Raw genomic sequence first — 14,269 nt, 5'->3', positions numbered from 1 at the left:
AAATACGATGAAAAGTTCCAACCCCCTTCAATGGCTAGGGTCATAGTCATCTCATGTCTTTGAATTCTGATTGATTAATGAAATATGGCTTAATGGTTACAGTGAGAGGATTCACTGGGCTCTGTGCATAGTCTTTTGCTATTGAAGTTTTCTTCCTGACATTCCTGCCGAGAAGAGCTCCTGCCAGGCACATTTATTTGTTTCCCCACCATCGCTTCCCATTCTCTTATAGTTATGACTGCTTCTAGCCTACACATGGTGGCATGGTTATAAAGACCTATCAATCACAAAAGCAGTACATACACAGAAAATGCTGGGAAAATATCCACTTGCTCTAACCATCGTCAGTCACACACACACTTCAGATCAGGGACAGAATTAGCAAGGTCAGAGGATACCGACTGCAATCCCAGGAAATGAGAAGGCAGAAAAGCCAGAGCTCCACTAGCCAGAAAAGCTTAACTCAGACAGAGCTAGGGCTTCTCATCCACCTGGGAAGCTACTGGTTACTTGGCAACATCCCGGAGACCTTGGTCTCCAAACTGTTTCTTCTAATAACTCCTTCTCAAATCTCGTGATATCCGTACAACCCACGCTGCTCCTTTATTTCCAAGACAAAAAGGCAAAATTTAGATAATGGTTCGTAAAGAAAGAGTTACTGCTTACCCTTTCTCTTCCTCCCTTAATTATTTTTTATTTTTAAAATTTATTTCACTGAAGTATAGTTCATTTACAATGTTGTGTTAGTTTCTGGTAGATGATAGCAAAGTGACTCAGTTATACATACATATACCTTCTTTTTCATATTCTTTTCCATTATGGTTTACCACAGGATATTGAATATAGTTCCTGCTTACCCTTTTTTTAAAACAAGGCAACAACACTGAGGAAATAAAAGAATCATGACAGGAAGGTGGCAAAGGCTACTAATGGACATTGCACACTGCAGAATCAGTGCCTGGTGTTGGTTCATGGATCATGTGGGGGGGGAAGCAGGGAAAGCCGCCCTGACTAGTGTCTGCTGTGTGTCAAGGTGACTCTGAATTACAATAATAATATCAAGTTTTAGGTCAGTACTGATCACTGGGATTTGAAGCATTCTCCGTCAATCTTTTATGAAGTTGTATTCCCTTGTAAGTACAACTTCCACATTTTTATTCCCTAGACAGTGTTTATTTTTGTTTTCTCTAGGTTACCTGTACCCTAGCCGACAAGCTGAGCTCCAGATGGTGAACTAAGGAATAGTAGCGAACATGCTCTAATGTTTACTACGTCTGGCTCTGAGTATTTTACACATGTTAATTCATTTAATCCTCCCTTTAGCAACTTTAGCGGTTGGTGGTATTATTATCACAGTCATTTTTTTCCCGCAGATGAGGAAACAGAGGAATGGCGAGGTTAAGTGGCAGAACTGTGGGTCCAACCCCAGAGGCCGGGCTCCAGAATCCATTCTTTCATTGTTACAGTGGAGGCCTCAGAGCAGTTTAGGACACGTGGTCTCTCCAGCAGGGCAGCTGGACTTCCTAAGTGATACTGCAGCCCACTGGGGGAAGTGAGAGCCACAAGGACAGGAAAAGATTTCCTGGACTCTTTCTTCTCAGGGAAAAGGTGGCTTGGTATAGGGCCAAGGAAACTTCCTACTTAAGAGAAGTAAGAAAAAATGTAATGAGAAAAAACAATTGTGGTGTAGTAGCAACAGAACTGGACTTGGAACACCTAAAACAAACAGAATGACTGAAGATTGACATAACTATAGCAGTGTCTGAAGATGGTCCCAGAGAACCACGTCTCCTGTTATTCACGCCCTCGTGTAGCCCCCTTCACCCTCTGCAACAGTGAATCTTGGCTGGCCCTGTGACTTGCCTGAATCAACAGAATGTGGTAGAAATGGCACCTTGCCAGTTCTGGGCCTAAGCCTTAAGAAGGACTAGCAGCTTCCATTTGTGTTCTTTTTGGACACCCAAGCCATCATATGCAAGAAGTCCAGCTACCCAGCTGGAGAGAGCATGTGAAGAGACCACATGGAAAGGGAGATGCCCTGAGTCTACAAGGAGGGGGAGAGAGGCCCAGCTACCCCAACTGAGCCCAGCCTTCCAGCTGTTCCCTTGCCAACGTGCATGGGCCATCTTGGACAGTGTAGCTCATCTGAGCTCCCAGCTGGTTGCTGATGTGACCACTTCCACAGGGTGCAGAGGAACCGCTCTAATGTGCCCAGGCAAACACAGAATCAGAGAGAAAATGGTCATCAGTTTAAGCCATTGAATTCTGGGGGGTGATTTGTTATGCAGCAATAGGACGACGGAAACAGTAACTCATCTCAAATAGCTAAAACCTAATAATTTCTGAAAGGTGAAAAGCATTTTTATAAAAATTTCAACATAAATTCAAAGGTGAGAAGATCCCCTCATTACCAGCTCCATGCGTGACTTAGCCCGATGATTTTGATTCGATGCAATGTCACAAGGGTGGCTGAAGTGAGACTCCTGGACCAAGGCTTCTCAAACCAGAGTGTGAATACAGATCACCTGCGGATCATGTTCACTGCAGATTCTGATTTAAAAGGCTTGGGTAGGGGGCAAAAGTCTGCAGTTTTAACCCGCTCCTGGGTGGCGCCCAGGCTGCGGCCTCACCAACCTTAGGCTATTAGTAAAGTCTTAGAGAACAAAGGGCTGGCTGGGTTCAAAAATGATGCTTCTTCCCCAAGGAGTCAGGTTAGATTCAGAGTGGCTGGCAACTTACCTTCAGGCAGTAATAGCCCACCACGCAGACTAAAGAAATGATGGTGTGGATAATGGCCAGGGTTCGCAATGTTGGCGCCATATATCCAGTGCTCTCCTGCAGGACAAAGAACACCACTGCTTCTTCCTCTTCCTCATCATTAAAGGAATTCCACAGGTTTGCAATGTCTTCTGTCTCTTCTTCTAAAGGTTCCTCGGTGACCTGGCCCAAAACACACACTCTCTTAGAAACACCAGAAAGACCTCCGCCACTGGGCTCTCCCCACATATTTTATACTGCTGGCATCTGCTGTGCAAACAGTAGTGATTCCATATTACTCGATGAGGGAATGAGGTCTTTAGGTACCTTGTTCCTGGGAATCTCCAGGATCTCTAATAATTGCAAACAAAAGTTTTAAGAGACAAAACCTCTCTCTTGAAAACAAACCAAAAATTTTTACAGTTAGGAAAGTTTTACTACATGTTCTACAATCCTTGAGCTGCAGGAGGTAATCTTAAAAATGCTACGGTCTGGGGCTTCCCCAGTGGCGCAGTGGTTGAGAACCCGCCTGCCAAGGCAGGGGACATGGGTTCGAGCCCTGGTCCGGGAAGATCCCACACGCCGCGGAGCAACTAAGCCCGTGCGCCACAACTACTGAGCCTGCGCTCTAGAGCCCATGAGCCACAACTACTGAGCCCGCGTGCCACAGCTACTGAAGCCCGTGCACCTAGAGCCCGTGCTCCGCAACAAGAGAAGCCACCGCAATGAGAAGCCCACTCACTGCAACAAAGAGTAGCCCCCGCTCACCGCAACTAGGGAAAGCCCGCGTGCAGCAACGAAGACCCAATGCAGCCAAAAATAAATAAATAAAACAAATAAATTTGAAAAAAAAATGCTACAGCCTGGGAGGAGGCTAGGACAAACTCTCATATGCACAAGTGCAGTCATTTCCCTTCTTTCTTAGATGCCATTAGCACCCGTGGCTTCACTGCCATCCTTACACAGTGACTCCCAAATCGGCACCTTTGAGGCTGTTACCGTGCATGTCCAGCTGCTTGCTGGCTGTCTCCACATGCATGGCTAAGTCACCTCAACCTCTCCATGTGTTTAAAGCTAGGCTTCGCCATACCCCTCTACAGACTTCCATTTTTCTGCTATGGGCAACAGCAAGCCATTAGGTTATCAAGTGCAATATTGATGTGGATAAGAGCATGTTTTACAAAAATTAGATTTGTGGTTTTCAGTAGGAAGGGAGAGAGGCAAGAGACAGAATAGCCGGTTAAACACGATGTCAAAAAAGAATCCAGGACCTACAGCATTCATTAATTCATTCTACTAACATTTATTATGCATCTACAGTGTACAAGACCCACTTACCAACATTCAAAATCTTCATTTATCTTGATGAGTCCCTGTCTTCCACATCCAGAAACCAACTCCTATTCTTCCTTCATAATAGTTCTAACATACGGGCCAACTATCATGGTTCTTTGTTACCTTATTCCTCAGGGAAAGAACTGTATTTATTATTCAGTTTGAAATAAACTTACAGCTCCTAAGATAGGGTCTAGCCTATTGTAGACACCCAACAAATGTCTGAAGAATTAAGTAATAACTAAAACAAGCCTGAATGATTGAAATGGTGCCCTAACTGGCTTCCCTTACAACCAGTTTCTCTATTCTCTCCATTGCTAAAGACAGTGTCCTTTTTTTAGAAGCCAGTGTCTTAGAAATTTCCTTAGATATCAGAGTTTTTGCTTGAATTAAGAGCATAGCCTCTATTACTTTTTAAAAAGTATATAATCTATTCACCAAATAACCCCTGAATGAAGCATCACATCACCTTGTAAAAGAGCAGGATGAAGTTGATAGCGAAGGCTAAAAACAGAGCAAGGAGCCTCAGGTTGTAGAAATTCCTGGCCAGGTAGTGCTGAAAAGAAAAGGACAGACAGAAGTAGAAGAGCTTTGGCAGGGAGAAGGACCTTCCCTCTTTCACACAGATGATCTTCTCTGGTTAGAAGTTTACACAGGACTAGTCCTACCCGTTGGTAACCACTCATCTAGGACTATCCTGGCCTTCTTATGACTTATTTGGGGGGGACCAAAAATGACGATTTTTTTAAAAATTGCTTAGAATGCTGCTCAAGGGAACCCTGCTCTGGTTTAAACCTCAGGGAAGCAAATGCCTAAACACGCCGCCAGCACAGGACTCATGCTGTTATGAAGGTACATGCGCGCGCGTGTGTGTGTACCCTCCACACCCCAAGTAAGCAGTCGATTTGGAAATTATGAGTGATCTAGGCCCACCAAAGACCCCTGAAGCTCCCACTCTGGCTGCAGCCAGACTGAGGCTGAGAGTCTCTGTCTCTTTGTAAGTCACAGACCCGGCGTTTCTGCTTCTCCCCTTTTAGGGGGAACCATTCCCGTACCCTCTGCCATCTTTCCTGGAAAAATCGACACTTGCGGACTGGAATGGCAGCTGCCTGGGGAAGCTCTCACCCTCTCCGTGGAGGGGGCTCCCACCAATGGTGCTGGGAGGTGTAGTCCTGGCCTTCAGCAACTGTGCCTCAGTGGGCAATTTGCCAGAGAAAGGATATGACAAGTTGGGCTGAGGGCTGAGGGTGTGTGGAGTAACAAAGCTTTTGAGGGCTAGTGTGAGAACCTAACACAACACAGGAATGTTCTTTCTGCATCTGAATGATCGCACTACTTCTGAAGTTTTGGACCAGGATGGGCCAGGTCCCCACCTAGCACACAGAAAGGAGCAGCTCTCCTAGAGAGAGGGCGGGGCAGAGGAGCTGGAGCATTTGCCTTTTCCCTTTTCCTTTCCCTCCAACACAGAAGGGACAGACAGATAATCGAGAAGAGGGAAGGAAGAAGAATGAGAAAGACGAGGAAGAACAACTAACCAAACGTGAAACAAAGTCAGTGGCCACTTCTCTGAGGTCTGCCCGGGCCAGCGCCTGCACCCGAGCGGGTCCAGGGCCGGAACACTCACCAGCAACTTGGTCTGATAGATTTCCAGCCCTTTAAAGAAACTGGCCATGAAGGCTTCAGGCTTCTCAATTTTCTGGCCACACCATCGCTTCTTCCTTTTGGTCACATCTGCCCACCCGGCCTCGGCCTGCTCTTCTTCTTTGGCTGTGTCCTCTTTCTCCCCATCTTCCATGCTGCAGGAATGAGAAGCCCACTCATCATGGACGGGAGAGGGAGGCCTGGCCCTGGCAGGGAAGCTAAAGAGAAATCTTGGCTGAGACGGGTGGGAGATGTATTATTCCTTGAGGGTGGGAACCTCAGGTCTTTATTACCCATAGTGCTTGGATGTCAACTTTGTATTTAGGAGCGGTGCCTGCTTTGATGAGTCACAGTCACAGGCGTACATCAGTTATATACAAGTTCTTCCGAACTTTGCCTTACCAACCTTTTTCCCCTTCAGAAATGTTGTCCTTTATTTTCTAGGCTTTCATGGGCATTACCAATAGTACCTATTCTTCTAAGTTTGTCGTAGGAATTAAATGAGATATTGTATAAAAGAGCTTAGCAAAAGGCCTGGTATGTAATAGTTATGCAGTAATTACTAGATATCACCATCATCAACATTATATGAAGTGGCTAAGTGTGCGTGTTTGATAATTTGCTCGGTCAGATGGTGAAACTCTGATCTACTATTTGGAGTCTAAAGTGAACAAAATTATTAGATTGTGTTTATTGTATAGCTGGGGTAAAAAGAAATGTATCCACACATGAAAAGATGCTCACCATCACTAATCATCAGGGAAATGCAAATCAAAACCACAAAACCTCACGCCTGCCAGAATGGCTATCATCAAAAAGACAACAAATAACAAGTCGTGGCCAGGATCTGGAGAAAAGGAAACCCTTGTGCACTATTGGTGGGAATGTAAATTGGTGCAGCCACTATAGAAAACAGTATGGAGATTCCTCAAAAAACTAAAAATGGATCTACTATATGATGCAGCAATTTCACTCCTGGGTATATATCCAAAGAAAATGAAAACAGTAATTCCAAAAGATACATGCACCCCAGTGTTCACAGCAGCATTATTTACAATAGCCAAGATACGGAAGCAACTGAAGTGTCCATCAATAGCTGCATGGATAAAGAAGAGATACACACACACACACACACACACACACACACACACACACACACATATACAATGGAATATTAGCCATAAAAATGAAAAAAAAGAAATGTATCCAGGGCTTGCACAATATGTTTCTTTTTTTTTTTTTCCTGTTTTCCTTTCCTTTTTTATTTTTTATTCCTTATTGAAGTATACTTGCTGCACAATATTCTGTAAGTTACAGGTGTACAATACAGTGATTCACAATTTTTAAAGGTTATACTCCATTTATAGTTATCATAAAATATTGGCTATATCCCCACAGTTGTACACTATATCCTTGTAACTTATTTTATACCTAATAGTTTGTACCTCCTACTACCCTACACCTATATTGTTCCTTCCCTCTTCCCTTTGCTTTTATATTTTTTTTTAATTTTTTTTTTTTAACATCTTTATTGGAGTATAACTGTTTTACAATAGTGTGTTAGTTTCTCCTTTACAACAAAGTGAATCAGTTATACATTTACCATAACAACAAAATAGTAGTTAACATCAAGAACTATTAAGCACAGCAATTAGAGCAGTCCATGCTACCAAGAACTTACTCTGCCTTCTCAGACTCCACTTTTCCTTCTGTTTCATGAGCTGCTTTCGTCTCTGCTGCCTAGACAAAAATAACAATCAGTCAAACTTTCCTCAGGATAAACGAGTTCATGGTGATGAGCCATATCACTGGCCATTTTACTCTCCATGGTCACAAGTCCCAATGGCTTTCTCTCTTTATGCTTCTGCTTTTCTCAGGATCACAGAACACAGGTGTCCTGCTATATATTAAGCTGCTCTAGAGTGATAAGACAAAGATTTCAAGCTTGAAAACATAACCGCCCTGTTATTATTCAACCCAAAGAAAAAACTTTTGCTAGGACATTGTCAGAGCCCCGTGGCAGTGGTCCTACTGCTTCACGGGGTCAGGGAGAGATGGAACACAGGTCCAGTCCAGAACCTGCTTCCATCAGACAGTATCTTCAATTCTCTTCCATCACCCAAATCCCTCTGATTGATGACCATTGCGCTTAGAATAAAATTCAAGCTCCCTACACCAAAGCCTATAAGGCCTACATGATCATGGCCTTTCTCTCCGTTTTCACCTTGCATCACTTGACTCATGTCCAGCACAAACATTCAGACCTTCATTCCTTTCCTGGGACATTCCAAATCCTTCCCTGCACCAGGACCTTGGCACATGCCATATCATTTGCCTGGAATATGACTGCCCTGGCTTTTGATGTGCCTGCCATTCTTCAGGACTTGGTTCAGATTATACCTTTGCAGATGCTCCTTGAGTATCCTACTTATAGTAGGGCCCACATTCATTCTGTAACACACGACCTTGTTCATTTATTTTAGCATATGTCAAAAATGATAATTATTTGTTGTCTTCTTCCACTAGAAATTAAGCTCCTTTAAAACAAAAGTGTTGTCTCTTTTGTTAATCAATGTATTCTCATGTCCTAGGAACACAGCCTGGCATGTAGCAGGCCTTGAATGAGTCCCTTTTATGTATCAAACTCTGTTCTAGGCCCTGGGTTACAACAGGGAACAAAACAATAAATAAATTAATACTGTCAGAATGCTTATGATTCTGATACTTCTCTCCCTGACTCTCTAACCCAGGTGAGACATCTCTCCTATACATTTCCATAGCACCTGATAGACTTCCTTCCTAATGTTCTTCATGCTTGTACTGACCTGTCCAATGTCTATCTTTTCCACTAAATTATAGGAACGATGCATTTCTCATTCACCAGTGTATTCCCAGAGCCTAAAACAGTGACAAGTGCATATTAACTATTCAATAAACATTCATGTAAAAAATGAATAAAGGGGCTTCCCCGGTGGCGCAGTGGTTAAGAATCCGCCTGCCAATGCAGGGGACACGGGTTCGAGCCCTGGTCCGGGAAGATCCCACATGCCGCGGAGCAACTAAGCCTGCGTGCCACAACTACTGAGCCTGCGCCCCAGAGCCCGTGAGCCACAACTACTGAAGCCCGCGCGCCTAGAGGCCGTGCTCTGCAACAAGAGAAGCCACCGCGATGAGAAGCCCGCGCACCGCAAAGAAGAGTAGCCCCCGCTCGCCGCAACTGGAGAAAGCCCGCACGCAGCAACAAAGACCCAACTCAGCCGTAAATAGATAAATAAGTTAATTAATTAATTTATTTATTTTTTAAAAAATGAATAAAGGTTGACTTTGGGCTCTGATCTCTTTACATTTCTCTCCATACTCTCTTTATCACTAGAATGATGCTGTGAGTTGGATGCTGCAACACCCAGAACTTTCCCTGGCCAAAGGGCTCTGAGTTACTGCTATCTTAATCGAGTTGACTGACTCAAAGTCCAAACTGGATAGTGGTTGCATCACAAGGATGAAAATGTCCCAAGCATGATAAAACTCACTGGGCACTGTGCTAAATCATATGATAACATCTGGACCTTTCAGGATACTGCAGAAGTTTATCTCACCAGAAAGGTCTCCTCGTATGCTATACCTGGTTTTCTATGCTTTCAGTTACTGAATGAACCTGTGTGCCTTGAACCTGTGCGCCTAATAAAGGTGTGGAAGCAAGTTGAGGGTCAAGGACCATCCTGTTTGAACTCTACAATGTAAACTGGAAGACCATTCAGCAATTAGATATTGAGACAACCATCTAAGTCTCATCTCCCCAGACATGGCAGAGCTGGAATTATCAGATCAGGGTAATCACAGATGAGCTGGTGTCTAACACAACATTGCCTCCTAGGAACTGGTGTCAGTACTGATGGCAAGGTAGCGGGGCAAGTCTTTTTCTGGGGATAAAAAAAGATGATAGAAACAAATCATGCTTACCTGTGCTTTCCTTTTCTCCCGTACAGTACTCTCTAACGTGGGGGGTTCATCCTCGCCAATAATCTCAGAGAGGTCACCCAAACCCACTTCAGGCCCATGCTTTAAGCCACCTTCTTTCTTTGACTGGAGTCCAAAGAGATCTGACATAATATCCGCATCTCCCCTCTCCCCCTTTCCAAAGTGCACGAGTTCCGTGGCGATACCTGGCTCGGGCACTTCTGCCCTCTCAGCCTCCATCGCATCATCGTGGATACCAAATTGGGTTGGGTCAGGCATGTCACCCAGGATCTTTATGACTCTGATGTTCTTTGCGCCTTCTATGAGGCCCCCTCCAAACACTGTGCTCCAGAGAATCTGAAAGATTCCTCCCAATATGGCGAAGAGCAAGTGGAAAAGCCCCACGAACAACGTCCAGAAGAAAGAGAAGAACACCTTCACCAGCTCCTTCAGAGTCATCTTCTTTACCTTCCTACACTGCTTCTTGAGGTTCTTCAGGGTGGCCCTCTTCAGAAAGTTGGCCACATTTCTCTTCACTGAGGCACAGGCCACGGCAAACGCAGAGGCACACTCAAAAGACTTGTCGTCCTCCTCTTCACCCTCAACTTCTAACGTATGGGAAGAGTCTTCATTTTCTTCCTCCTCCTCTTCTGGCCTGTCAGCTGAGTCCGATTCTGAGATCTGTGACGCTAACTGCATCTCAAAGATGGTGTCTTCACAGAAGTTCACGAACAGCTCCATCTTTTCTTGCTCTCCGCCTTCATTGACGACATCAAAGATGAACTGCTGCTTAGACTCCTTCACCTGGGGCTTCTCCCACTGAGTTCGACTGGACTCACTGATCTCAAAATAAACACGCTCAATTTTCTTGGCCTCACCCATGATCTCAATGCGTCCTAGGTACGGTTCAAAGTAAGTGAGTACGCTTTCGGCTGGGTCCAACAGACACTTAAGGCGAGAATCATTTGGCATATGTTCGGAGAGGTTTGTCAATAACACCGCCACGTTAAACCCTATGTCCTTGGCCGGCTCGTGGAACCGGTCTACAAAGTCAACGTAATTAAACATGTCATTCTCATCCGCTTCCGCGCACGAAAGGAGAAAGTCAATCTCCGACTGCGTGTACTGTTTTTGCCCTTCCATGGCCTTCTGGAATTCCTTTTTGGAGATGATCCCCTTCCCATCGGGGTCATATTCTTTGAAGGTGTCTGAGCTGGTTAAGTCTTTAAGTTTCAAGAACATGTCAAAGAATTTCAAGATCATTTCTACATTGGTAGAGGACTCTACCAGTGTGTCAACCATCTGCTTGCCAATCGTTCCATTTACCACATTCCCTGTGAGGCAGGTTCAAAAAGACATACAGATACATAAATAAACCCATGTCATCATGTAACTGGTCAGGCAGATGTTTTTTAGAAGACTTATATGCCAAATCGGTCAGCTCTTTTCTGACCGTGATGATTTGGAAATGGGTAGGAGGGAGCAGCAAGCCATAAAGACTACACCACCAGGAGCCAAGGGGGAAAGAAACACAGGGAAGGAGGAGATGGCCACGCCAGTGCCTTTTGTCTGGCCTGGGGCCTGGAGAGTGGTTTCATTATCAGATTGTCAGGGACACATAGGGATAAGTGGTGCCCCTGTAATCCCCTTAGACCTAGGAGGGTGCCCAACTAGATGGCTGGCATACACACTGGCAGCCAGATGTATCGGAAAGCAATGGGGAGAGGGAGAGGATAGGGAAGAGCAAAGCTTGGAGGTTTTCCCCAGTTCATTCTGGCTTTCCTACTGAGATAAAATGAGTTGGTTTCAGGCTTTGTCCATCAGACCATGTGCCCCTCACTCATTTTTTTGATTCTGAAAATTTGGTTTTCTAACCAATGTCATATGGCATCAATGACCTGCCAGAAGGATAATCTGCGTGGTTAGTACGGTTAGTGCTCGGACCAATTACAGTCGTGTGATTGCCTAGTTATACCAAACAGCCCAACCTTCCAGGAGGGACAGAAGCATCACCACCATGTCCTGAAGGAGATCCAAGAGTTCCTTCAGCAGCTCGATCTGACTGGAATCCTAGAACAGAAACAGGAGATACCCCTGAGCTATCTGATCCCTCAGCAAAGTACAGGGCAGTGAGCAAGGAGAGCCTGCTCTGGGAAGGTCAGGTGAAGGCTGCATCCATCTCCAGAATGAGCTCCCTTCTCATGGTGAATGCGGATGTCTTAGCATCCTCTCTTTGTAGCATCAGGAGGCTCGCTGTAGCAGGGTTCACACAAAAGAGTTCCTTTACAGTTTTCCTTTTATTAACGCAACGTGGCAGATATACCAATTGTTGTCCAAAACTACTGAACAACCCAATCCACCAAAGAGCCGTTAGGTATCTCTAGTAGCTTAGGTTGCCATTTTTCATACCGAAGAATTATCAGTGAGCTTTTGGGGAATACTACTGCAATCCAATTAAAGTTTCAAGGTTCTAATCACCAATTGGGTTCTCCTTTCTTTCTTAATTTAGGTTCTCCTGATTCTAATTGGTGGTGATCGGGGTGCCAGTGGTCCCTTAAAATGTTATTAATATATCATCGAGGCTATTCCTCCGGATGGTTTTGATACCAGTCTGTTTGGTTTTAATTTCAGCATTGCAGACAGGGCATTGCCAAGTGAGCTCTGGACTTGATACCTATGTCACAGAAGGAAAACAATCCTTGGAAGATCGGAGGTGGGGAATCTGAGGGTGAGGTTAAAAAATGCATTCTGGGCCACACTTCTTTTACAGACTCTGTCTCACAAAGACATAGTTCTTTGGCCCTTCAGACTTCAGAGGGATTTTCTAGCACCTTTGGAGTGTGTCATAGCTGTCCACAAAACATCATAGAAGTGTAGATTGTCAGAGCTAGAAGAGCCCTCAAAGGTCATCTATTTTAACTCCCAATATTTTATAGATGATGAAAGCAAAAACCAGAAAGGGGAAGTGACTTCCCAGAAGACACCAGTGAGGAGATGGCAGGGTCAGGATCCTGTCTCTGGAGCCTCTACACCGCACTGCCCCACTGGGCTGATAAATTGGCAGCCCTCCCAAGAACTCTCTCCTCCCATAAGGCCAGAGTCAAAAGGGGAAAAAATGAAAGGGGTAAATAGCACATTCCAGAAGAGAGAGGCAGATGTGACAGCCTTGACAATTTTAGATACACATTATTTAAATTAATGCTCCCAATGTTACTCTGATCAGCCTGAAACATATCCTGAAGTTCTCCCTCATGTGTTTCCATGGAGAGAGGCCATCGACTTCTACAGACACTACATTTATTTGTTCATAATAAATGCTCTGAGCGATTCCGATTCATCTTGCCAGAGAGATGGGGAGTGAGAAGGAAAGGCAGAGATGGGGAAGAGGGGAAGCAAAGGTGACAGAGAAGGGAGATGTGAATTACAGAGACATGCAGACATTTGACAGAGCAGACAGGGGGGTAGATCATGTGCTTAAATTGCAAAACAGTGACAAGGAAGCAAAAGGGATTAGCACCATAAAAAGCAAGTGTTGAGGCTATTATGAAAAGGGTAGGCTATTATGAAAAGGACACAAGGCAGAAAGCTGCATTCATGCAAAAGCCTGTCTGGGACACCCCCGCCTGCCCCCACCCCCAGGAGGTGTTCATTCCTATTTCCCATTTAGGCCCTCATTTTAAAAATGAGACCTGATCTGCATGGCTTTTCCAATCATTTCGTCAAGCAGCCACATCCACAATGGGAAGACCAGGGGGTGGGGACTGACTTAGCGTTTCACACCAACAACACATCGGGAACGGGGAACGGGCCACAGTACCTGAGAGAGTTTCATCTGCATGTTAGCAAATACATGGAGGAAGCCGACCACTGCATCCCATAGCCTACTGTGAGCGAGGCTCTGCTGGTTCCCAATGCAGGGGCCCTACGGAGAGGAGGACATTCTTATTCCACTGGAGCATCACAAGCTGCTCTGAAACTTGCCCTAGTAAGGGCATTTGACATCAGCTCATATATGTAGAGAGCTCTTTCCAAAAATCACATATTTTGCAGCTCAATGTTTTCCCAGGATATTACTTTTCTCCCCACTCCATCGTGTCCCCCCCAATCCTAAGATCCTATTTCTAGGAAAAATCACTAGGAATGTCACAGTGCGGGGATTTTCAGAGATTTTCTTTGAGCTTCCGATTTTCTTTTAGTTTCCGTTCTTATGCTAAAGAACATTATTTAAGAGGTAAATGCTCTGGTTGAAACAGGACTGAAGGGTACTCCTGCTGACTCTGGCCCACACCTTGGCCTAAGAGGGGTTCTGAGGAACTCCAGGGTTCCAAGGAGCACAATTTGAAAACCAGGCCCTTGTGCACGCATTGTTTGCAGGCAAAGCTGCACATTAAATGTGATGACCACATCGCTATCTACTTAAGTGAAAAAATCTGAATTGTATTCCTAATGTTCAACTACTTTTAGGATTTTCTTATCATTAACCTAAACGTCAGGTACCTCATCTCTATCTTTTCTGAAAGCCAGACATAGACGGATGACTTGATGACCAGTCTGCATTTTCCATGTTAATAACCTTTCC

General features: G+C 44.7%; 1 protein-coding gene across 12 annotated transcripts in view; it reads right to left on the bottom strand.

Annotated features, from left to right (window-relative positions):
* The window catches only part of RYR3 (ryanodine receptor 3), a 570,442-nt gene that overhangs the window by 16,412 nt on the left and 539,761 nt on the right, over positions 1–14,269 (bottom strand). For 7 of the 12 annotated variants that reach the window (XM_055088336.1, XM_055088342.1, XM_055088337.1 and 4 more), the window contains 7 exons: positions 13,508–13,612; positions 11,679–11,760; positions 9,694–11,024; positions 7,415–7,473; positions 5,717–5,951; positions 4,562–4,648; positions 2,740–2,940 (listed from right to left, as the gene is read on the bottom strand). In XM_055088336.1, coding sequence (XP_054944311.1) covers positions 2,740–2,940; positions 4,562–4,648; positions 5,717–5,951; positions 7,415–7,473; positions 9,694–11,024; positions 11,679–11,760; positions 13,508–13,612 — 2,100 coding nt within the window. Of the gene's footprint in view, positions 1–2,739; positions 2,941–4,561; positions 4,649–5,716; positions 5,952–7,414; positions 7,474–9,693; positions 11,025–11,678; positions 11,761–13,507; positions 13,613–14,269 lie in introns of those variants that run through there. The other 5 variants (XM_055088340.1, XM_028495566.1, XM_055088346.1 and 2 more) reach the window with 3 other exon arrangements.

Source organism: Physeter macrocephalus, chromosome 11 (assembly GCF_002837175.3).
Source record: "Physeter macrocephalus isolate SW-GA chromosome 11, ASM283717v5, whole genome shotgun sequence".
Taxonomy (NCBI): domain Eukaryota; kingdom Metazoa; phylum Chordata; class Mammalia; order Artiodactyla; family Physeteridae; genus Physeter; species Physeter macrocephalus.
This window is presented reverse-complemented; position numbering and strand designations above follow the sequence as displayed.